The sequence below is a fragment of the Ovis aries genome, chromosome 2 (assembly GCF_016772045.2).
Source record: "Ovis aries strain OAR_USU_Benz2616 breed Rambouillet chromosome 2, ARS-UI_Ramb_v3.0, whole genome shotgun sequence".
Lineage (NCBI taxonomy): Eukaryota > Metazoa > Chordata > Mammalia > Artiodactyla > Bovidae > Ovis > Ovis aries.
In genome coordinates this window covers 67,578,498-67,604,495 of record NC_056055.1, presented here as the reverse complement: position 1 = coordinate 67,604,495, position 25,998 = coordinate 67,578,498, and the positions used below count along the sequence as shown (strand labels likewise).

The 25,998-nt window shown below is 46.6% G+C and overlaps 1 protein-coding gene and 1 long non-coding RNA gene across 3 annotated transcripts in view; one reads left to right on the top strand and one right to left on the bottom strand.

The window, feature by feature from the left end:
* Positions 1-25,998, bottom strand: part of LOC105607911 (uncharacterized) — a 156,181-nt gene that overhangs the window by 92,886 nt on the left and 37,297 nt on the right. The window lies entirely within an intron of this gene.
* Positions 1,545-24,180, top strand: FXN (frataxin). The gene is made up of 5 exons (XM_004004332.4): positions 1,545-1,745; positions 5,964-6,061; positions 10,856-10,976; positions 17,580-17,677; positions 23,213-24,180. Exons 1-5 carry the CDS (start codon positions 1,578-1,580, stop codon positions 23,379-23,381), a joined length of 654 nt encoding a protein of 217 aa, XP_004004381.2. The 5' UTR covers positions 1,545-1,577; the 3' UTR covers positions 23,382-24,180.

Here is a 25,998-nt window from a genome sequence, read left to right as displayed (position 1 = left end):
CTTTGCTGGGAGTTGGAGCAGGTGCCCTTCTATGCCAGAACGTGCTAAGCACATTGGTTGATAAGGCTACAGCTCTCTAAGTATATAACTGCATTCTGAGTGTGTGAGGAAGGGCCTCACTGTCAGTGCAGTGGGTTCAGGGCAAAGGTCAACAACCAACACAATTCCCTTTGCCTCAGATGGATTCTTCCAGTGTGGCTTCATGAGTGCTTCTCAGATTTAGCATCTCTGCCATTTTGGACTGTATGATTCTGCGTTGTGGGTGGCCTTCCTGTTCATAATAGGATGTCTAACAGCATTCCCCGGCATATATGTAGCAGGTCCTCTATAAATGGCTACTTAGAATTAACTGAATGCAGGAGAACATCTCTCATCCAGAAAAATGCCCTGTCAGATAGCCAGTCAGATCCCATCTCCTCTACCCTATTTTTCCAGGTCCTGTGCAAATGCCACTTCCTCCATGAAGACTTCCTTGATTGCCCCCAACTCTAGTTATAAATACTCTCCCATGCAACTCTGCCACTCTTTAACATTTGTCATTGTCCTAAGTATTTATATATATGTCTTATCTCCACTATTCACAAAGTACCAAGGTGGCCACTAGCTTACCCATAAAAATTATATTCTCTAGCATGCATATTTGACATTTTCTGAAGCATGTACAAAATATGAAAGAACTTTCACAATTTGTATTACTTTGAAATATACTACCAAAGTAAAATTTTATTTTAAAATGTATTAACAATATTTCTTGGAGACTTAACAGGATCCAGGGCCTGTCCGAGAAAAAACTTTACAGATTAACTCATTTTATCCTTACAACAACCCTGTGAAGTAGAAACTTTTCTACCCCATTTTACAGAGAAGGCACAGAGAGGTTAATTAACTTGCCGACTGGTCACACTGGGCTTCCTGGCTGGCTCAACGGTAAAGAATTCGCTTGCAATGCAGGAAACCAGCTTCAATCCCTGGGTGGGAAAGATCCCCTAGAGAAGGGAATGGCAACCCACTCCAGTATTCTTGCCTGGAGAATCCCATGGACAAAGGAACCTGGAGGGCTACAGTCCAGCAGGTCGCAAAGAGTCGGACACGACTGAAGCGACTTAGCACTCACTGGTCACACAGGTATGAAGTGGGCAGAGGTCAGATTTAAACCAGGGAGGCAGTCTCCTGTCTGTACTCTCCTAGCTGCTTTAATCTATACTGGCTTTCAAGCAACTTCAAGACCTGCATCCCACTCAGTTCACAGCAGAAATGCAGCTCCCAAAGCTTTCCTGTATAGAATTCTCCAGCAACGGGCCACTAAGCTGAAGTCTCCGACGTCAGGGGCCTAGGTGATGCTTTCACTACGTTGCCCAAGGGTTAAGCCTCGTGCTTTTCATTAAACAAGCTTTCTATTTCTGCTAGAAGCAAGAGATAGAGCAATGCAGGGAAGTTCTTCCTAAAGTCTAACTTCTAGTCATTTCCCAAGCCAACAGAAAAGGGGAATCTGCGGCTGTGGCTGCAATCCGTGACCACCAGGTGGCGCCCGGCATTCCCTGATCAGGAGGGCGGAGCCGCCGCAGATCGCAAAGAGCATGTGGACGCTCGGGCGCCGCTCGGTTGCCAGTTTCCTGCCCCGCTCCGCGCTCCCGGGCTTTGCCCCTAACAGTGCCGGGCCCCCGCGGCCGGCGAAGGACCTCTCGCTCTCCGGCCTCCAAGGCCTGCGCATCGGAACCGCCGCGGCCCCGGCGCGCAGCCAGTCCGTAAGTATCCGCACCGGAGGCTGCGCAGGCCGCACGCCCGGAGGGAGGCCGCGCACGCCGAGGACGCGCCGGGCAAGCGCACCCGCCCCAGCTCCGGCGGGGCCGCGCTTGGGCGGGGAAAGTGCGGCGGCGCACGGCCGAGCAGTGCCCAGTCTCCTTTCTCCCGGTGACTTCCGCTTTCTGGCGAAAAAGGGCGATTGTATCCTGCGGTGCAATTGCGGGAAAAGCAGGAAAGGTGGGCGGGGACTGGCTCCTAGGGACCAGTGACAGTTCTAAGCTTGTCACTTCTCTTTTCGAGAACTTAAATTTAAGTAACAATATATGCTAGGTACTATAATATACATATAAGAATTCTACGTATATTATTAGCATGCTATGAATATAGAACTACTTCGGTAAAATAGTGTATATATCAGTATAATGATATAAATGTGTACTATCAGAGCGATGCTTTCAAGCATGGGCTTTTATGAACGAAATGCTGTCATCTAGCGAGGTGAAGATGTCAGAGTTGCGGAGCACTGCAGCTAGAGCAGCAAGGCTTTTTGGATCGGGCCTGGGTTCCAAATTCTGGCTCCTGGACTCAGCAGAGGTACCTCAAGGAATCGCGGAACCCCTCTGAGGCCTGGCTTGTTTTTCTGGGAAGAGATTACCGCTGACATGAGGTTTAATTAACATATATAAAGTCTTCAGCATTTAATTTCCCTTCTCTCCCCCGGGTTACAAAGAAATGCCTGACCCAGTTACTCCACGACTTGGAAGCCCAAAGGACTGTGGGATTAAGGAGGTTACACGGGAGGATAGAGGTGATGTTTAATCAGGGTCTGCAGATCGCAGGAGGCGGTGAGCGGCCTTCAGGAGAGAAGTGAATGGGCAAAGGCGGGAAGGCAGGCAGGCAGAGATCAGCTCTGAGTGCCTGGTCCACTGGATGGACTGTGGGTGCTGAAGGAGGCAGGTGAAATCCGATTCAAATTGTTCATGGAGCTCTGGAAGTTGACTTTAGGCTTACCCCTTCCACTGAGGTGTGCTATTTGACTGTGTTGGAAATATTCCTGGGATTGGTTGCCTACGCTCAAAGTTGGAATCACCGACTTCTCTTCTTGGGAAAACCCGGCAGTCAGGACCACGCTGGTCGCAGGAGCCCCTCGCACATGTTCATCACCCTGTCCCTTCTGCGCTGCTCTTGCCTGGCATGGAGCTGCTCACAGTGGTGCTGCAGTGGGCGTTTCTGTGTGTGTGAACAGAGTCTTGTCTTGGGTGAAGTCCTCAGGCTGGCCTTGCTGAGTGAGGAACCATCTGACACTCAACTCATTTGATGCCAAGAGTGGTTGTGCCCGTTTGTCCTCCGAGCAGCGGATGAGAACTGACTCACTCTTCAAGCTTGTGGTTTGACATAGCCCAGGGTGACAAAGGGACCCTGGGCTGGCCTCCCTGCTGGCCACCAGGCCAAGCCTCACCAGAGTGGCCTAGGTTGAGTCATGTCCAGGGTCTGAGCTGGAGCCTGTGGAACTATCTAGTATGTCCTCCAGCGTCTCCCCTTAGCCGGCCTTGTGCTGAGCTCACGAAGTCACTGAGCCCTGGACACTCGAGTGGGCAGACCTACCAGAGACACATGGTCCAAGGGCTCCAGCAGGAGGGGTGGCCTAAGGGGGAGCACTTATAACAGAGCCCTCCCCACCCTGAAGTCCATCTGCAGCCCACAGTCAGAGTGGGGCGGCTTCTTCCTTGGGCAAAGGCTAGATTTCCCCCACTGAGGTCCTGTCTCTCCACACTGTCCTGACACGCTTCAAAACAAACTGATTGATCACCATCAGGCCCCAAGTTTGGGGTATTGCAGTCCTCTTGTTGAAGCCTCATAACCAGTCTGCAAGGTGGTACCATGACCGCTGCCTTCAGAGGAGGAAGTAGAGGTCTGAAAGGTTAAGCAGTTATCCAGGGAATGTCGGGCTTCCCTGATCGCTCAATCAGTAAAGAATCTGCAATGCAAGAGGCCTGGGTTCGATCCCTGGGTCGATCCCTAAGATCCCACATGCTGTGGAGCAACTGAGCCTGCTTGCCACAACTAGAGAGCCCACGTGCTACAATGAAAGACTTGTATGACATAACACGAAGGTTCCTCATGCTGCAACTAAGACCTGACATCGCCAAATTTCCATTCATTCATTTAAAAAAAAAGAAACTTGAACAGAACAGCTGAATAAAGTCTTCTATTCTGGCTGTGAATGAGTACCTTGCTTGAGACCAGCTCTCCCATCAGAACCATCGAAGATACACAATTAAAGGACAAAAGAGAAACACGCTGTGTGATGGTAGCAGAGAGACTAAGACAGCTAGGATTTGAGAGGCCAAGATCCGCAAGAGAAGGGAAATCGACTCACCTGAGCCCGGAGTTCTCAAACCCCTCCCCTCTGTGTCTGGAGCCCTGTATTGTTCCCAGGATGCGATTTTTGCCTTTGAGGCCAGACAGCATGGGTTCAGATCCCAGCTCCCCCTACTTTGTATCTGTGTGTTTGTGTGACTTCAGGCAAGTGACCCTGCTGTGCCTCAAATTCCTCGTCTGTAAAATACAAGTACAGTCGACCTTCCTTATTCCTGGATCCTATACTTGTGCTCCCACCTCCTCACTGTAGTGTATCTGCAGCCCCGAAGTCAATACTCAGGGGCCCTTTCAGGGTCGTGCTAGGATGTGCCCAGAGCAGCAGAAAGCCTGAGTCACCCACACTCGCATGACCCTGGCTGAGGTCACAGCAAGCCCTGCCCTCTTGTTTCAGCTCCCACACTGGAAATGAGGGTCTTTTTCACAGCCTGTCTGTGGCATATTCTTCATGGTTTAGTTTTGTGGCAGTTTTGTGCTTTTTTTTTTTTTTTTTCCTGGTTAATTTCACTGTTTAAAGTGGCCCCAAGCATAGTGCTGTCTGGTGTTGCTCTGTGCAGGAAGGCTGTGAGGGACCTTAGGGAGGAAACCGGTGGGCTGGATAAGCTTTGTTCAAAATGTGAGTTTTAGTGCTGTTGGCTGTGAGTCCAGGGTCAGTGAATCGACAACATATATGGTAAAGGCGTCTTTAAACAGAAACACGTGTAAAACCAGGCTGTGCCTTGATCATTCGGTGAAAATGAGACCAGAGGCTCACAGGAACCTCTGCCTGATTCCCTCAGGAGCAACTCGCTCATCCACCAACTTTACAGGGTATCTCTGTCATGAATGACGACTGTCACAGTCCAACCCTCCCCTCCTAGGCAGGCAGTGAGGACTGAATCACCCAGCTGATGGTGAACACTCCAACGTGCTGTGGGATGCTGTGCTTTTCACAGCCACTCTCTCACTTCTCCTTCAGAGCCAGTGTTTTTAAATGGCCATCTGTGTCCTACACCCCCATTTCCTCCTCCTCCCTCACATCTCAGCCTTAGTCTTTCTCAGCTTGCCCAGGGCCCCGATGGCCCAAGAGAGTGACCACAGCCTCTGTCCCCTCCTCTTAGTGGCAGCCACGGTGCCCTTTGGAGAAGGTGAACCTTGCCGCCAACCTCTGTAGGCCCCTCGGCGTCTTCCCCAGAAGAAGCCCTGCAGCCCGCCTCTCCGTCACTCCCCTGCCGCCTCTCCATTCTGCTGGACCACTTCTCTCTCCTTTCGGGCCTCCATCCCCTCTGACAGCTCTCTGGCTGGTCATAGGTCAGACCCCACTGCTCCGAGGTAGCAGTTAGGTATTGAAAGAAATCAGTGTGTCACAGAGTCCCCTGCAGATCGTGTTATTAAGATCTGTCAGGCAGCAGTCTGGCCATCCAGCTATTTGTGCTTGCTCGTTTTAGTCACATTCTAAGACTTTGCTGACGCTCCTCACCCTGCCTGTGTGCACCACTCCATCCCAGCTAGCAGCACTTCCGGTGATGGTAGGTATGTCCTGAGTCTGTGCCACATGACACCCGACAGGTAGCTAGTGAGACCGAGGAACTGACTTTGCAGTTTTGATCTTACTTCAGTAAATTTACATTTGAACAGGTGCACGTAGTGAGTGGCTACTGCCCTGGGGAGCACAGCCTTGAGAGAGCCTGGGCTAGTGCAGTGTATTGCACTAAAAGAAGGCAAAAAAATTGCCGAGGAAGAAATAGTCTGGAAAACTTTAACCTGGTTACTCCTGAGTGTACGCGTAATAATATTTAAACTGGGCATTAATGGACTGTAATGTAGTGGAAAATGGTAATGTTCTTCACTTTGGCTTTTAGAGTTTGAGCCTCCGCTGCCTCAACCAGACCCTGGACGTCAAAAAGCAAAGTGTCTGCTGGATAAATTTGAGGACAGCAGGAACTTTGGGTGATGCTGGGTAAGACAAAGCATCTTCCGTGTCAGAGATCACTTCCTCTTTCCACCACCAACCCTCCATGTATAACATATGCACACATACATATACTTGTCTTTTTCTTTCCTTTTCACTTTTTTTTTTAACAACAACAAAAAAACCTCAAAACCCATCCCACAGAAAACTTGTCTTCTCCCTAAGCAGCAACGCTCATAAGCATCTTCCCACATCACTAACTATCCACTATACTCTTTTTAGTGAAATAGTACTCAGTTTTATGGATGTGCCATAATTCATTTAACGCATTCCCTATTGCTGGACATTGAGTCTGTTTCCAGAGTTTTGTTGTTATTCTCTTTGATATCTTAGTCTTAAGGGCCGGCCAAGTTTCTGTAGCAAGTAGACCCAAAATTGAAATGGCTCCAACCTGGCCCCCTTCTCTGTTGGAGCAGGGTGGCTGTACCTCTGTGAAGTGGTTCAGGGAGCCGGACTCCTTCCACCTTCCTGTCTCCTGTCTGTACCATCTGCCCTCTGCAGGTCAAGCCTGGGTCATCCCGTCCACGGTACACTCCACAGGAATGGACGAGAGCATGGCAGGCCTAGCAATGGTGTTTGTCCCTCACTCACATTTTAGTGGGAAGGACTTGGTCCCAGGGCCCCAGCTAAGAGGAGGGGAGGCCAGTAAGGTCGTTTAGTGGGTGTCCTGCAGGGAGGAGGTGATGGGGTCTGGGAGAAAGCTGCTGGGCACTGGTGCAGCCCAGCCCTTTATGAATCTGCATGACATCACTCCCGCCTCCGCTCCCGCAACCTTCTACACACATCCTGGGGCCGCAACCACAGGCCCACAGTCCCTCATCCGCCTTGAAGGCTGAGATGCCCAGATGACATGCAGTCCTATCTCCAGGTCTAGGAATTGCTTCTCTGACCTACACACACACACACACGGAGAGGGGCAAGATAACCAGTACATCAATAGCTCATGTTCAAGTAAAAGATGACATTTTATTTGAAGGGGGCAGCAATGGAGCCCCCTGGGCTGCCCTGGGACAACCTCTACCCTGGTTGTAGGGGACATCCCTCTAAGAAACCCCAGTTCTGCCCCCAGAAGGCTCCTCACTGGCTGTCCCTCCCCATGGCCTCAGGGGACACAGGCAGTGGAACATGTCCCTCCTTGGGGGTGAGCAGTCTTCACAGCCCTCTCTCCCTGCTGATGGTAACAGTTTCTGCAGGCTGTCATAAGGCTCCAGTCAGCCAGACTAATTTTTCTTTGATAACAGGATTTTCTCAGAAACCTAGTAGGCATCTGATCTCTTAAGACCTACTCAGTCTCACAGACCAGCCACCTGGATGGGAGCTTCCTGCATGTGCTAAGTCACTTCACTCACGTCCAACTCTGCGACCCTATGGACTGTAGCCCACCAGGCTCCTCTGTCCATGGATTCTCCAGGCGAGAATACTGGAGTGGGTTGCCTTGCCCTCCTCCAGGGGATCTTCCCGACCCAGGGACTGAACCTGCGTCTCTTACGTCTCCTGCATGGGCAGGGGGTCCTTTTCCACTAGTGCCACCCGGGATGGGCGCCTCCGACTGACTTATTTTTGGCATCCTCACTCCCACAGCCACCTGTCTCAACCTAAGAGCATTTACCTTGAGGTCATAACACTAAAGACGACTCTTAACCTGCTTTTTGCAACAGAATTAAATCCCCTTTTTTTTGCTTAATGAGAGGCTTTAGCTTCTCCCCTTGGCTCATCCATCTCGGTACTGCTTTCAGCTCCCCAGTGTAGACCAGCTAGTCTTCTCCTGGCTCACCATTTCTGTGTTCATCAGCTAATGGCAGCAGGGAGCCAGCCACATGCAGGAGCATTCTAACTGTCCCCAGAGCTGCAGCTCAGCAGGCCAGTATGGGCCTCCAGGTTATCACAGGCAGCAGGTGACAGAGGACCTACAGGCTCCGGGCTCCCCTGTCTGTGTTGCTGGCCCCTCCCTGCAGCCTCTGAACAGGTGCTGCGTCTGCATGGGTTAGGTTTTCGCCTCGGGGGCACCATTGCCAGCCCCTCCTTGCACAGACTCTCTGCTACTGTTTCCCCCCCATCCCTCCACACAGCCCTCTGAGGTTGGGTGGGACCCTGGCAGAATGCCCCATGCCCAGCTCCCTTCTTCAGGGTCTACTTCTGGCCTCTGGGAAGCATACCTTGACCTGCCACATGTAGGATAGCCCACTTTTGCCATGGCCTGCCTTCCACTGCCAGGTAGCACCTGCTAAGCTCTTGACTTTGGACTTCATCCAAGCTCCTCCGGGCACCTATCAGTCTGTCCTGCTTCTCTTTAGATCTCCTTCGATCAGCGTTAACTGAGGCAAGGGAGAGGGAAATGCCCACCCTCAAGGCCCACCACTCACTATCAGCCCCGTAGCCTTCCCCACATTGTGCCCTTGAGGCGAGTGAAACAGACACATATAGGAATGACATGTTGAGTTAGGGGATTTCACCTATATGCACAGGCTTCCCTGGTGGCTCAGACAGTAAAGGATCTGACTGCAATACGGAAGACCCGGGTCCAATTCCTGGGTTGGGAAGATCCCCTCAAGAAGGGAATGACAACCCACTCCAGTATTCTTGCCTGGAGAATCCCATGGACAGAGGAGCTTGATGGGCTACAGTCCATGGAATGTCTTACTTTGGGCTTCCTAGAAACTCTCCAATGATGGAGTTTTCCAAGACACCTCTTGTAACCTATAGATACGTTCTATACAGGGAGGTTTCTGGCAGTTTTCATTGTCATAATTTACATACCATAAAGTTCACCATTTAAAAATGTACCACTGGGAACTTCCCTTGTAATCCAGTAAAGACTCTGTGTGCCCAGTGCAGAGAGCTCAGGTTCGATCCCTGGTTAAGGAACTAGAATCCCACCGTGCCACAACTAAGCCCGCATGAGGCAACGAAGATCCCCTTCATGATGCAACTAAGACCTGGTGCAGCCAGAAACAAAACAAAACCCAGCCAACCAATTTATGTAAAAAGTAAAATGTACCGCTCAGTGGTTTTTAGCATCCGCAAAATTATGCAATTTTCACTATCTAATTCCAGAACATTGTCATCACTCCAGAAAGAGACCCCATAGCCATTAGTAATCACTCCCCATTCCTCCTTGCCCCAGACCCCCGACAACCACTTTCTGTCTCTATAGATTTATAGCATTTTTTAAATAAAAAATAATATCTATGTAGAATATCTCCAAGTATTCAGCTTGATAAATTTTTAAAAACTGAACATAGCCTGTAACTCAAGAACTAGCTCAAGAAATAGAATGTTACCAACCCCTTGAGAGCAGGCCTTCTGCTCACTTCTAATTATTAACCCCTCTTTGTCCCACAGTAGCTACCATTCTGATTTCAAATAGCATGGATTAGTTTCGCCTGCCTTTTAAATTTATATAAATGGTATTAAGATAAGTATGTCTGTGTGTGGCTTCTTTCAGTCACCATTTATTGTGGGATTCATCCATATTGTTATTTTTGTAGACAATTCTGTTTTGTACTGTAGTATTTCATGGTATGAAGGTATCACAGTTTATTTATCTACTGTATTATGTCTGGATACTTGGGCAGCCTCTAATTTGGGCTATTGGATAGTTCTACTGTGAACATTCTAGCGTGGTGTGTGTCTCTTGATGAACCTGGGTATACATTTCTGTTGAGTATATACCCAAGAGTTTCACTGATGGTCACAGCACCTGAATGTATTCAACTCTTGTAGAAGTATCAACAGTTTTCCAAAATGCTTGTCTAATTTATTTGCCCATCGGCAGTATCTGAAAGCTCTGGTTACTGCATTTCCTGACTGACTCTTCATATTATCTCTTTCGTTTTAACCTTTCTGGTGGTATCTCATTGTGTTTTTTCAATTTTCATTTTCCTGAAGATTAGCAAGGTTGAGCACCTTTGCATATGTTCATTGACCATCTGGATATCTTTTTTTTTTTTTTTTTTTAATGAAACCTGTTCAAATATTTTGCATATTTTCCTGTTGGGTTTTCTTATTGATTTGTAAGAGTTCTTTACATCTTTACATATCTTGGAAATAAGTCCTTTTTCAGATACATGGAATGCAAGTATTTTCTCCCACTTTGTGATTTGCCCAACAAATGTTAATAACAAAAGCAATGGAAACCACCTCAATGGCCAGTTGAAAGGCACAAGCCGAATGAATAACATAAGATAAAATACTGTGAAAATCCATATGTGCTAATATGGAACATGTCTAAGACATATGAAATGAAAACTGCAAGGCGCTTCATTTGTACATTAAAAAAATATAAAAATTCTAGAAGGATACAGAAGAGCCTGCTCACACACAGACTGCCTGTCTGGGAAGAAAGGCTTACTTTTTTCATGCTGTTTAAATTTTTACTCTGTGTATGTTGGGCTTCCCTGGTGGCTCAGTTGGTAAAGAATTGGTCTGCAGTGCAGGAGACTCGGGTTCAATCCCTGGGTGAGAGAGATCCCCTGGAGAAGAGAATGGCAACCCACTGCAGTACTCTTGACTGGAGAATCCCATGTACAGTGGAGCCTGGTGGGCTACAGTCTAGGGGGGGTAGAAGGATACAGAAGAGATTGCTCATCATAGTTTAGCCTGTTTGGGAAGAAAGGCTTACTTCTCTAAACTCTTTCATGCTCTTTAAATTTTTACTCTGTATATGTTAGATATTTTCCATCTATTTAAAAAAATTAAGTAAGAAACAACTAGCAATTGACGCTAATAAAATGCAGCAGTTTGGTGATTGCATGACTGGCGTTGTTTCTGTTCCCCCTGCAGCACTTTGGACGATACCACCTACGAAAGACTGGCCGAGGAGACGCTGGACTCCTTAGCAGAGTTTTTTGAAGATCTTGCAGACAAACCGTACACGTCTGAAGACTATGATGTCTCCTTTGGGGTACCTCTTTTCTCCTCTTCATTCTTCTATATCCTCCCTAAGAATTTTAGCTCACTGAGATAGAGAATTCCTTTCCGGTAGCGTGCAGTTGTGGATGGGGCCAAAAAGCTGGGGTTCTGGTTTCAGCTGCACCAGTCTTGTGACCTCAGGCATCACTCAGCCTCTCTGAGCCCTCATTTTTCCTAAAAATTCAGACTTTGAACCTTCACTCAATACCCATGAAGGTAAATCAGGGAGGAACCCAGGCATGTGTTTGTATAGCAAGACAGCCCTCATCATGCAGGCATGGAGAACACTGAACTAGACTGCTAGTTCTTAAGCCGGGTGAGAGATTGCCCAAGATGTATTCAGACTAGACACGTGCCTCACTCCCTGGAAATTCAGGGTGCAGTCCTAGGAAGCCTGTTTTTGAAAAGCTCATCTGAGATTCTAAAGAGCACCTTTGGGTCGCACCTCTAGGAATATTTGATTGGTCTAGGGTGTGGCCCAAGCCAGGAATTGAGGTTTTTGAAGTTTGTAGAGTAACTCCCCAGATGCTTCATCCAGGGCTGGATGAAACTTAAACCTCAGATCCTAGAAGCCCAGGTAGTGCTGGTGTGTATCAGCGGGCCACCAGGTGGCAGACTCGAGTTAGGGTCAGCCTTTGAATTTATGGAGAATTATTGCCTAGGCCTTAGGGAGCAGCTCTTTTTGGCCAGTGGGAGCAAATCCCCTGCAGAAGTTAATCCTCTTGACAGCAATTAATTAATACCAGGAAATGTCATGAAGTGTGCATTTGGGATTAAATCATGGGGTTATTTAGGACAACCAGCTGTCAGGCTAAAGTGATAGAAATGGTATTGGATATTGCTGTTAGGGGTGCTGGATAGAAAAAGGACTCCATCAGATGGAGCAGGTGTCAAGCCTGGTTGTAAGGACAGTAAGGGACTTGGCAGTAATGGGGCAGGGCAGGAAAGGATTAAATGCCTTCCAGGTGGATTCGTTGGAAGCTGTCAGCACCAGAAAATGCAGCAGTGCCCAGGCTGGGCTGTGGACGTGCTTATGCAGGCAGTCTCAGAAGGGAGAGATACCAGGGAACCCATACACACTGGTCCCTCCAACCTGACCATCTGTGGGATGATTAGAGCTAGGGGAAGCTACAGGTCTCATCTCGCCCAGCCTCCTTCCTGGGTGCGGTAACTATAGGGAAACCAAGTCTCAGGCTAAGCTCTGCCACACTTGCAGACACCACAGAAGCAGTCACCCTACCTGTTCCTGTAGGATTAGTGAAGCACTTCCCTGCTTGACTCAAATACCTTACCCGACAGTTTCCTTAGAAGCGAAGGTGCCAGTATTGTAGCAGCTGGATTCTGCTTCCCTCACGAGGCAGGCAGCAAAAGCTTGTGCTCAGTGCGGGGTCAGGACCTTCCCTATCTTCACAGGGTCTCTCTGAAGAGTGACTCAGCTGCTGCTCTTGCCCATTCGTACAAGGGAAGAGGCACCTGAGTTTTTCCAGCCAATCCATACACTGTGTCTTGAGTGCCATTCTCCTCATTAGAGAAGTATATCTAGTAAATCATTTACTAATTAGGAAAATCTCTAGTGTAGATGCAGAAGGCTAATGGCATTTAGTAGCTCCCTCTGTTGCTGGGCTACCTCAGTGTGAATTTCTGATCAGAGTCCTCCAGGTGCTCACTAACTTATGTATTTCACATTTAAGATAAGTTCGTTGACATTACATTATAGACGGTAGAACACCTGTAACACCATTAGTTGGTTGGAGCACAGCCTTTCCCTGCCCTGAGTCAGCTGTCACCTCCTCTGCAGGCCTTGTAGATGCTCCAGGCAGACACCACCAGCCCTCCTTGCCCATCACTCTTGAGTTTGATACTGACACCCTCTGCTGTAACTGTCTCTTTACATACCAGCTCCCATGGCTACAGTGAGCTCCTTGGCAGCTGGGACACTGTCCACTCCTGGTCTTCCAATGCCCAGAACATTGCCAGGTACATAGCAGGGACTTAAGAAATGTCGATTCACGGTATAAATGAAATGAGACTCACCTCCTTTTCCAGAACATACTGTCAGTGATGGCACTCAGCATGTAGAACTGTTTTATCAACTATTGGCCAAATAGGCAAATGAAAGCAATACTCTAGATAAGCCTGTTCCCTTCTGTTCACTTCTGTGGACTGGGAGACATGGGCAGCGTCGTGGCTCTTGTGTTGTCCTGGTGGGGCAGGTCATGTGGTTGTCAGTGTCTGGGTCCAGGCCTCATCCCTTACTGGTTATGGTTATCAGAGGGAACTGCCTGCAGGAGCCAAAGCCCCACCCATGGCTAGGTAACCATGGAGTCGCTGCACTTGACCCAGGAAACTGCGACAAGCACCATGCTATTTAAAGAGTTACCTCCAAGCTGCCTTGTTTTCTTTCCAGGTGGAGCCCTAGCTTCTTAGTCACTTTAAATAGAATTTACCGGTTGCCATGCCCTTCATTCACTGAGTTTTCTGCGTATTATTGCCATAGACAGAGGCTTCTTTCTTAACCATTTGGGGATCAGGGCACCCTGTGAGACTCTGACTGCTCTGGATCCTCTCCTGAGCAAAACTTCTGTGTATCCCTAGGAGTTTCTGCTTCCAGGGCTGTGCTGCTTGCAGAGCCCTGAAGACCACCTCTGGGTCCTAGGTCATGCACCCCTGCTCGGAGGTAGCACTTTATTGGATATGGTGACAGAGGGCCTGGCCTAGCATCCTGCGTTTGTACTTTTTTCCTAGAATGCTCAAGTGAATTATCTAACCATGAGGGCAGGTCCTTTAGCTGTAAAGTGGGCGACAGTAACCTCCTCTTCTCCAGGTGTAGTTTAGGATTAAGTGAAACAATGTAGGTAAAAGCGCTGTATATTCATTATTCCTTAAGGGGAAGTCAGTGTCTGTTTTAGGAGTGGGGGAAGTCACATGCATATAGGTGCGTGTTAGTCGTTCAGTCGTGTCCGACTCTTTGCGATCCCATGGACTGTAGCCTGCCAGGCTCCTCTGTCCATGGGATTCTCCAGGCAAGCCTACTGAAGGAGGTTGCCGTTCCCTTCTCCCAGGTATCAAACCCAGGTCTCCCACATTGCAGTCAGATTCTTTACTGCTTCCCTGAGCCACCAGGGAAGCCTATTCATATAGGTGAAATCCCCTAACTCAACATGTCATTCCCATACGTGTCTGTTTCTACAAATGAGCTGGTAACAACGGAAATGACTATTTTTGCTTCCACTGATGCTGCCAGTCGGAATCAAGCCTCACCTCCTGTGACTGGGGGCTGCTTCCACTGGTCACTGTCTGGATGTCAGGAGCTAAGTACTGCCCCTCTCTCCCACTGCCCCATATTGATATCTGCCCACTCTCCCCGAGCAGACACTCAGATTGCTCCTTAAGGAATAACATTAATGAACACAAAGGTCTTTTATCTGGGTTACTTGCAGACGGTTCCAAAAGCATTAAGAATTCCTGGGGAACCAGTAATGCAGCTAGTTTCCTTTGGAAATGGAAGAAGTTATAACAAATCTGGTCAGCGTATTAAAAAGCAAAGACATCACTTTGCCAACAAAAGTCCATCTAGTCAAAGCTATGGTTTTTCCAGTAGTCACATATGGATGTGAGAGTTGGACCATAAAGAAGGTTAAGTGCCAAAGAATTGATGCTTTCCAACTGTGGTGTTGGAGAGGACTCTTAAGAGTCCCTTGGACTGCAAGGAGATTGAACCAGTCAATCCTAAAGGAAATCAACCCTGAATATTCATTGAAAGAACTGATGCTAAAGCTGAAGCTCCAATACTTTGGCCAACTGATGGCAAAGAGCCAACTCTATGGAAAAGACCCTGATGATGGGAAAGATTGAGGGCACGAGGAGAAAAAGGCGACAGAGGATGAGATTGTTGGATGGCATCACCAACTGGATGGACATGAGTTTGAGCAAGCTCTGGGAGATAGTGAATGACAAGGAAGCCTGGCGAGCTGTAGTTCATGGGGTTGCAAAGAGTCAGACACGACTTAGCAACTGAACCACCTCAGTAGAAAACTCTAATTGCGCACAATGAACAGGAGGGGGCATAGTTGAGCGTTGCCTTGTGTGACCTTGCCCTTCATGTTCCAGGGGTTATCACAGTGCCTGGTTATCATCCACGTGGTTCACTCATCACGTTTTTTAAAATCCATGTTTTTCGCACAAATATTGAAAATGCTAGGATGAAAAGACAAATCTGCTCTCAGGGGGCTTAAAGTAGTGGAGGAAAGGAGCAGGTGAGCAGCAAGGTGGCAGCTGAGATACAGTGAGGAAAACACACACAGGCCACAGTCCCGGCTGAGGGGTGTGAGGGTAACCTTCCCAGAATGGCCTCAGTTCTCCCATCAGCCCCTGCTCCGCAAACTGTCTCTGAAGGGGGCGGAGCAGCTGTTGCCCTAAGGAAGCTGGGAGACCGTTCACTCCTAGACTTGGTGCCCTGCCTTTTCCGCTGCATCAAGTACCGCCTGGGTGTAGCGTCACAACAGGACATTTAAGGGCCGCAAATAGGTCAAATTCGAAGAAATTATGTCTTGATTCCTTGAGTCTATTATATGGAAAAATAAGCCATAAACTGTATATATGGAGGGCGAAACGAGTGACTGTGATGGGTACAGACCTTCTCTTTGAGGTGATGGAAATAGCCTGGAATTAGATAGTGAGGATGTTTGCACACTTTATGAAAACACTGTGACATGCTGCTGCTGCTGCTAAGTCACCTCAGTCGTGTCCGACTCTGTGCGACCCCATAGATGGCAGCCCACCAGGCTCCCCCATCCCTGGGATTCTCCAAGCAAGAACACTGGAGTGGGTTGCCATTTCCTTCTCCAATGCATGAAAGTGAAAAGTGAAAGTGAAGTCGCTCAGTCATGTCTGACTCTTAAAAACTACCAAATTATACAGTTGTAAGAAACTGTGAAATATAAGTGAAAGATAGTCCTAACAAAATAATACAGATAGGTTTCAGGGGAAAAAAAAAAAAAAGAAAATTTAAAGCAAACTTGCGTGATCATAGCCCTGCATTTTAAAACTGGCAGCTGAACACTACCCTGGTGGTCCACGGCTTGACACTCTGCATTCCCAGTGCAGGAGCTTGGTTTGATCCCTGGTCAGGGAACTAGATCCTGCATGTCATAACTAAGACCTAGTACAGCTAAATTAAAAACAAACGAACTGGCAGCAGATGCCTGAGCTGATATCACTGATTAACAGGACTGAGAGAGCACTTGTGTTGTGGGAAGAACAGCATATTCTGGGCTGGAACAGACCTGGATTTGAGATCAGCTTTCCCAGTTGCTAAGTTTTCTTTGTTACCCCGTCCCTTTGTTGTCCTCATCTGTAAAACTGGGATAATGATTTCCACCTCCCGATGGTTATGATCCTGATCGTAGAGGAAACAGTTTTACACAGAGTGCACAGCAGTGCCTGGCACAGAGCAGGTACTGAAAAATATAGATGCCATTTCTGTGGATGTCTTCATTTTGTTTACAACATTTATATTTCCAATGTCTCTATAATTTTGCTACATTTCTTTTTCACTGAAAAAAAATCATTAAAAATATAACCCACTAGTGTCCTCCCCATCCCCTGCCTATCAGTTATATTATTATTGGCACTCTCTCCACCTTTTCAATAGCGCTTTGTGTTTGCAAACCAAACACAAAACGGTCTCAGAACCACTGGGGACCCGCTGGTGGACAGGGACTCTGAAAGGCTGCCTGTCAGAGGGCCGTGCAGGAGTTAGGGAGCAGCAAGGCTTAGCCATGGAGCTGTTTCTTGAATATCCTGTGCAGTCTAGAGAGATCTCAGGCCTAAGAAGTAACAGGCTCCTTTGTTGAAAGAGGGTTTTCAAATTTAAATGAGCATTTATTGGGCAAAGATAAGACCAACCGGCCTTTTGAAGAATTCAAGGCTCCTGGAGAGGAATATAAAGCTGGAGAGGGGCATCTGAAAAACTTGTGAGCTGCTTTGGTGGGGGCGAGGGGGGTGGGGTGCAGTGGATAAGAGCCCCGGTATGCAGAGGGTCTGCTTTCTGCCAGAGGAGCTGAGGCTGCTGCTGGGTGGCGGCTGGATGGCTTCCTTCTCTCTTGCCTTTTCTTCCTTTCTTCGGTCATGAACTTGGTCTGTCCGGTGTTTGTGCTGACTGGGACTGCAGCAGAGTTGGTGCCTGCGTCTTTTAACGTCTCTAGTATGTTCTGGCCCGTCGTTGAGAAACCAAGGCAGCAGTCAGGATGCTGATCCTTTCCTTTGTCGGCTGTAGTAGAGCCATTGAGCACTCCTGTCTTCTTACCTCAGGAAGGGAATAAGGATATTCTTTGCCTTGTCCACCTCAAAGGGAATGAGGGAAAACACTCTGACATATGTGTCGTTGTGATTACTCATCATCTGATTCCAAGAGCAGTGCTCTTTCTGCGTGATCTAATTCCGAAAACTAAATTAAAGACAGTTCCTTTTTGGTGTATGTTGTGCTCTGGTGTAAACGCAGTGATGAGATGTAACAGAAGAGGAGGCAGCTATGACACAGTGATAACCCTGTCTTGTTTTGCTTCCTCATGCTTTTCTCCACCTGATGCACCAGAGTGGTGTTCTAACAGTTAAACTGGGTGGAGATCTAGGTACCTACGTGATCAACAAGCAGACTCCAAACAAGCAAATCTGGTTATCTTCACCATCCAGGTATGTCCGGAAGTCAAAGTCTCTCACAGTTTAGCTTGTTTGAAACATGACCTGGTAGACTGCTTAAGAAGTGTCACCCTCGTGTATTAGCACCTATGTAAGGCAACCTTTCCTGAGGTTTTACAGCATGTCTCAGGCTCAGTAGGAAGGTTTATTCTGATGATTATGTGGCTGCTATAAGCAGATATCAGGATAGTAACAAGATTGGAAGTGAAAACCTTTCGGAACCCACCTTGCCATTTCTTCTCTATGAAAAAGCCACCTTTGCTATTACAGCACGTGAACAAGCTGCACTTTGTCTTCAAAGCGCGTTCAGGTTTGACCTCTGGTCGGTTTTGAGCACCTCAGTTAAAAGTTAGTTGAATTCCACTTGCAGAACTGGGCTGTGTGCTCTGTGGAGGCTGGAGAGTGTTTTAAACTGTACTTCCAGGGCATCCCATCCCTCCTACCTTTTTTACTGATGTGCTTTCAATCTAGCAGAATAAAAGACTGTTTTGGAGACCTTCTGTGCTGCGTTTCACGGCCTGAGAATGTGCACGGAGAGCGGGTCCCTCGTCCCTCGAGCTGCTGTTGAAGTGGTTGTAAGAAAGTAAAAAGAGAGACGCCCACAAAGAGCTCTCAGAACAACCTTCCGGTCCTTCGTTAGCACTGCCAAAGAGAACACTCAGACTGTGAATTGGGAAAGGCCCAGATACAGCTAGCATGGAATTCTTTGAAAGCCTCACAGTGCTTGCATTTTTTTAAAGAAAAGCATTTAACTCTTTCCCTGCCTCAGTATTGACATCACTTTTAGGTAGTTAATATTAACTGTTTATGGTGCTGTAATGTGTGATTCTTTGTTCAAACTAAATCAAGCACTGGGCTTCCTTCATCCCAGCCTCATCTAGGAAGAATGCTATCATTCAAGAAAAACCAATTCCAAGGAAGCGCTCATTTCTAGCCAGGTGCTTATTCACAGACTGTCTTGCTTTTAGACCCAACTCACTTGAAGCTGAGGGAGACTTTACCCTGTGTGGGCCAATTAGCCTGTTCTCTTTGGTCTCAAACAGCCACCTCGACCCTTCCTGTGGCCATGCATCAGGGCTGCAGTCTTATCCTTCGTCTCCAGAGGAATCAGGGCGAGAAACTGGGTGCACCAGCTCAAATCCAGCCATCAGCTTTGGGGATCAGTGGCTCTGAAAATAGCAGGCAGAGCACCAGAACCAACTGTGCTGTCTCCACTAAAAGAATTCCCTCGTGTTGTATCTTGAGACTGAAAAGTCCTTATCACATCTGGACACGCCTACCAGCAACAGGATCCTACCTCAGGCATGTTTAGAAAATACTCTTCTGGATGATAACAAATTTTGAGAAATCCTAAGTTTTTTTGTGTTTTGTTTTTTTTTTAAATTCACAGTGGGAATCTGGAAAGAAAATATGCCACGCAGCCTTTTACTATCATGAAAATACTATGTTCCTCATAAAAAAACAAAGTTATTTTCTACTCAATTTTTCACATTGGCCCAAAATAACCTTTCCTAGGGCTGCTTTTCTGATATTATAGGGCTTTTTATTTTATTTTATGGCATGTGGGATCTCAGAGAAGGCGATAGCACCCCACTCCAGTACTCTTGCCTGGAAAATCCCGTGGACGGAGGAGCCTGGTAGGCTGCACTCCATGGGGTTACGAAGAGTCAGACACGACTAAGCAACTTCCCTTTCACTTTTCACTTTCATGCACTGGAGAAGGAGATGGCAACCCACTCCAGTGTTCTTGCCTGGAGAATCCCAGGGACGGGGGAGCCTGGTGGGCTGCCATCCATGGGGTCGCACAGAGTCGGAGACGACTGAAGCGACTTAGCAGCAGCAGCAGCAGCATGTGATATCTTAGCTCCCCAACCAGGGATCAAACCCATGTCCCCTGCATTAGAAGCACAGAGTCTTAACCCCTGAACTGCCAGGGAAGTCCGGGAGCTTTTTAATTGACAACATTTCAGGTCAGAAGAAACACTGGCTTTGCCTCAATACCTTGCTTGAGGACGTTAAAGGATGGAATAAAGGAGAGGTCTGAGTGGACAGCTGGGTGTCCGTGGCTGAGCGCAGAGCCCTGGGCAGGGTGGAGGTACCTGGACGTTCTCATGCTTGCCTGGTATCCTGGCAGCAAATCAGAGTCCAGAGCCAAGAAACCTGGCTTTGGTCCAGGTTATTATGCCTCTGTGTTTGGCTGTTTGTACATGGTAAAAGCCCAGTGCTTTTGGTTTGTCCCTTATATCCCATTAAGAAAGTGCCTTTGGTTGACAATACAGAAATCCTTGATGTTTTCATGACCCTCAAAAGATGCTTCCCTTCTGAACTTTCCTCCTCCCTGGCAAAGCTGGCCCAATGCTGCACTTTGGAGAAGCTCCCATGAGCGCAGTTCGACTTGGCAGCCCCTTGCTTCCCGTGGGCTCCCAGTGTCCTCTGCTCCTTCCTCCATCAAGGCGTCACCCTGCAGTGCCATCAGTTGCTGGCACGTCCCCTCCTCCGTTAGACCCTGAGGAAGTAGAATTAATGGGCACAGGTTGTGTTGGTCTGGAATAATAAGACACTGTGAAACCTAGTCACACTGGGCCACACGGACACAGTGTTCCCAGCATGAAGTGCATGGGCTGTTCTTGTTCACTAGATGAGCCTGAGATGGATGAACTAGCCCATCAGACTCTCACCTTCATGGATTTCAAATTGAATTAAGCAAATTGTTTTTAAAAAGATCAGTAGAGATGGTTACCAGGAGCTGGGAAGAGGAGTGAATAGACAGTAACCGCTTAATGGATATGGAATTTCCTTTGGGTGATGAAAATGTTTTGAAACTAGATAGAGATAGTGGATGCCCAATGTTATGAAATGTACTGAAATGATGATAATACCATAGGTAAGGGGCAGATCATGCCAGTAGTGCATGAATGGCCGTCATCCAAAAGACACTGTCCTGATATTTCACATGGACACATGACTCTACACATGGACATCACCAGATGGTCGACACCGAAATCAGATTGATTATATTCTCTGCAGCCAAAGATGGAGAAGCTCTATACAGTCAGCAGAAACAAGACCGGGAGCTGACTCCTTAATGCCAAATTCAGACTGAAATTGAAGAAAGTGGAGAAAACCACTAGACCATTCAGGTAGGACCTAAATCAAATCCCTTATGACTGTACAGTGGAAGTGAGAAATAGATTTAAGAGACTAGATCTGATAGACAGAATGCCTGATGAACTATGGATGGAGGTGACATTGTATAGGAGACAGGAATCAAGACCATCCCCAAGAAAAAGAAATGCAAAAAAGCAAAATGGATGTCTGAAGAGGCCTTACAAATGCTGTGAAAAGACAGGAAGTGAAGAGCAAAGGAGAAGAGGAAAGACAATTCCATTTGAATGCAGAGTTCCAAAGAATAGCAAGGAAAGATAAGAAACCCTTCCTCAGCGATCAATGCAAAGAAATCCAGGAAAACAATAGAATGGGAAAGACTAGAGATCTCTTCAAGAAAATTAGAGATACCAAGGGAACATTTCATGCAAACATGGGCTCAATAAAGGACAGAAATGGTATGGATCTAACAGAAGCAGAAGATATTAAGAAGAGGTGACAAGAATACAAAGAAGAACTGTACAAAAAAAATCTTAATGACCCAGATAATCATGATGGTGTGATCACTCACCTAGAGCCAGACATCCTGGAATGTGAAGTCAAGTGGGCCTTAGAAAGCATCACTACGAACAAAGCTAACGGAGGTGATGGAATTCCAGTTGAGCTATTTCAAATCCTGAAAGATGATGCTGTGAAAGTGCTCCACATAGTATGTCAGCAAATATGGAAAACTCAGCAGTGCCCACAGGACTGGAAAGAGTCAGTTTTCATTCCAATCCCAAAGAAAGGCAATGCCAAAGAATGCTCAAACTACCGCACAAGTGCACTCATTTCACACGCTAGTAATGCTCAAAATTCTCCAAGCCAGGCTTCAGCAATACGTGAACCGTGAACTTCCAGATGTTCAAGCTGGTTTTAGAAAAGGCAGAGGAACCAGAGATCAAATGGCCAACATCCGCTGGATCATGGAAAAAGCAAGAGAGTTCCAGAAAAACATCTATTTCTGCTTTATTGACTATGCCAAGGCCTTTGACTGTGTGGATCACAATAAAACTGTGGAAAATTCTGAAAGAGATGGGAATATCAGACCACCTGATCTGCCTCTTGAGAAATCTGTATGCAGGTCAGGAAGCAACAGTTAGAACTGGACATGGAATAGACTGGTTCCAAATAGGAAAAGGAGTACGTCAAGGCTGTATATTGTCACCCTGCTTATTTAACTTCTATGCAGAGTACATCATGAGAAACGCTGGACTGGAGGAAGCACAAGCTGGAATCAAGATTGCCAGGAGAAATATCAATAACCTCAGATATGGAGATGACACCACCCTTATGGCAGAAAGTGAAGAAGAACTAAAGAGCCTCTTGATGAAAGTGAAAGAGGAGAGTGAAAAAGTTGGTTTAAAGCTCAACATTCAGAAAATGAAGATCATGGCATCCGGTCCCATCACTTCATGGCAGGTAGATGTGGAAACAATCCTGACTTTATTTTTCTGGGCTCCAAAATCACTGCAGATGGTGACTGCAGCCATGAAATTAAAAGACGCTTTCTCCTTGAAGGAAAGTTATGACTAACCTAGACAGCATATTAAAAAGCAGAGACATTACTTTGCCAACAAAGGTCCATCTAGTCAAGGCTATGGTTTTCCCAGTGGTCATGTATGGATGTGAGAGTTGGGAGTATAAAGAAAGCTGAGCACCGAAAAATTGATGCTTTTGAACTGAGGTGTTGGAGAAGACTCTTGAGAGTCCCTTGGACTGCAAGGAGATCCAACCAGCCCATCCTAAAGGAGATCAGTCCTGGGTGTTCATTGAAAGGACTAATGTTGAAGCTGAAACTCCAATACTTTGGCCACCTAATGCAAAGAGCTGACTCATTGGAAAAGACCCTGATGCTGAAAAGATTGAGGGCAGGAGGAGAAGGGGAAGACAGAGGATGAGATGGTTGGATGGCATCATCAACTAGATGGACATGGGTTTGGGTGGACTCCGGAGTTGGTGATGGACAGGGAGGCCTGGCGTGCTGCAGTTCATTGGGTCACAAAGAGTCGGACACAACTGAGCTGTGATATTTCAGGTTATCATATGTGACTTAGGAAAAGCAAAAGATCAGAATATGATAAATGGAGACTCATCAATAGGGTTGAAATGTTTTCAGGTCTTGAGCATTGTTCTATGAATTGTTCTTGAGGATAATGATGTAATTCTGCTTTTTTAAAAATTAGACTTGATTTCACAATGTTGTGTTCATTTCATGTGTACAGCAAAATGACTCAGTTATATTAAATCAAGCCTAAGACTAGAAGTCAAATACATGCCTTGTTTATTGCCTTTTAGATCTTCACTACAGTCAATTTCTTGGTGACAGTTTCTTTGGAAGCACAGTTGCCGTGAACTTACTCTGACTGTTGTTTCGTCTTGCAGTGGCCCCAAGCGTTACGACTGGACTGGGAGAAACTGGGTATATTCCCACGATGGCATGTCCCTCCATGAGTTGCTGGCCACAGAGCTGACTCAAGCCTTAAAGACCAAGATGGACTTATCTGCTCTGGCCTACTCTGGAAAAGACACGTCCTGCCCAGCCCAATGCTAAAGACATGAAAAGCTCTAAAGACAAGACCCCAGCCTTGTTCTGCAGCTGAATGGCTAGCTTTTTCCATTCCTGCCTTTGAGGACAGTTGCACTGTATGTAACAGCTCTGTGAAAAGATTGTGTCGCCTTCCACCCTGCCTCCTGAGTTTAGATTTTTAATTTCTGATTTCCTCCCTCACATGATAGCCTTTATGTTTCATAATGTCTGTATGCCCATACCTTTATATATAACCTCACAACTAAGAAAAACAAGAAGGATAAGTTCTAGGAGGAGAAATTAATGGGCTTGACCATTCATTCTTTGAAGGACTTACTACAAAAACTGCATGAAGAGTATTTGGCCAATCTCATCATGCTATCTCAAAATGAGACTTATTAAAGGGAAGCCTAAAATGTTCCTCCTCCTCTTGAAAGTGTAAACACTTCTAAGCCCTTTAGTACTGAAGCATCAGTGGCAACTCGGGAACTGTCAAACAAAGACTATTTTCTCTTTGTGTTTTGTGACCCAGGGTGTGATGGGGCAACGCAGAAGTGTCTTCCATATGTGCATATATACGTACATATACATTTATGTATGTGTATACATATTTTTTTAAGGATTGGTATAGAAAAAGCTACTGAAACACAGGTCTGAGTATGCAAAAAGTCTCCCAAAGACCAGGGGGTGGGGAGCCATCTCCCTAATCTCTTGGATATAGTATAATAAACGAGGTCATGAAGCTAAGGAGGTGCTTGACAAATTGTGAAAGCCCACATAAATGAAAAGATGTTGGTGTAGCAGAATAAAAGTTAACTCTCAACTTTTAGGTTGTGAATAATTTTTTAATTCCACACCCCTTTCCTGTTTCCCCATTTCTATTCCCCTCCTACCTTAAAAGAACCTAATTATAAGAATGTGATCACTAAGCAAATGAAACTAACTCCTGAGCTTTGCTCTCCTGAATGTACACCATGCTTTGTCTAACCTGCTGATTCTTTTCTTAGATCAAAAGAAGTCAGACTAGCTCTCTACACCCAGAAGTTCCCCCAAAGCAATCCTGCAGGCAGATCACTCAGGCAAGGTAACTGACAAGAGAGCCAGGCAGTCTGCACTCAGTGGCGATGCAGAGCCCAGCCTCCTGCCTCGGTGATTCACTGAGCTGCTTCCCCCTCCATTTTTCCCATTAAAACTGTCCTGGCTGAGCAGAATCTTGGGAGTTGATCTCCGGACACAGATCCACTATCTCCCCAGACTGCCAGCTCTTCTAATTAAAGCACCTTTCTTTTCTTTAAAAACAAACAAACAAAAATATCTTGGTGTTAATGAAAGGAACCCTGGTGCTACACCTCGTTTAGGTGCTGAGACTTGGCTCAGCCCCAAAAGCAGCCTGTCTCTGGGCAAGTTTCTCAGCCTCTCTGGACCTCTGTGTCCCCGCCTTAACAGAGAGGATAAAACTGGATAGAACAGAGTCGACTCCCAAGTCAGACACGCAGTAGTCCCATCAGGCAACTTTCCAGGCTAGCTTTAATTCCCTCTAGCAGAGGAGAAGACAGTGGACACTTTTTATAAGCTCCAGAGTGAGTATATGTTTCTGGGTTTAAGTCCACTTGAATTTCAGTTGAATTCATGTTCATATAATCATCTTTTATTGTGCCATTACTGGCTAAGCCTGTGCTGAAGGCAGAATGTTTAGGTGTTATCTCTAACCCCCAATCACAGGCCTCATAAATGAGATTAGTGCTCTTTTACGAGAGACCCCAGGGAGCTGCCTTGTCCCTTGCAACATGCGCAGACACGGGGAGAAGACAGCTGTCTGTGAACCAGGAAGCAGGTCTTCACCTGCCACCCAGTCTGCTCTTGATCATGGACTTCCTGGCCCCCAGAACTATGAAATAAATCTTCATAAGCCGCCCAGTCTCTGGTACTGTTGCCACAGCCTTGGTGGACTAAGACAGCCTGCTACACCATCTGAACTGTTACAGCCTTGCATTTCACACATGCAGAAACCAGGGCTTGGGAACATTAAAACCCACTCAAAGTTAGGCTCCTTTTCTGCTACTCCCTTACTAAAGAAAGATTTATTAGTGACTAGTCTATGCAAAGATGTAGCAAAGACTTTTTGCACTGGGAAAAGGAAAAACATTCTTTGTGGGGAAAGAAAACCCCTCATAACAATAGAACAATACAGACAAATGCTAAATGAGTATTTAAAATACAATCTTTCTTTAAAAATAAGTTATTTTTTAGTCCAGTGAAAATTTTTAAGTGGGTCAGTGCCAGTGAAAAAATAAATAAAATCGTGTGTTTGAGTGCATCTTTGTGTACACTTGTATCTGTTTCTTGCTTCTAATGAAAGTTTCCTTGTCCTTCATTTACCTGGAACTATACGTTGCGCCCTCTCCTACCTGGGAAACAACATAAAATTTAAAGATGTATTTAATTGGGCTGAGGTAACAGGAAAATAGAAATTAGGAACTGTGCTCTTAATGCTTTTCCTTGCACATCCTTTCAGGCCTATTTACTTTCACTTTATGTATAATTCTAACTGGTTTAATTATTTAGATCCTAAGACTCTGGCAGATTGCCATTTAAGGCTGTGAAAAGACTGCAAGCACAAGAACAGAATGGGGACAGGAAT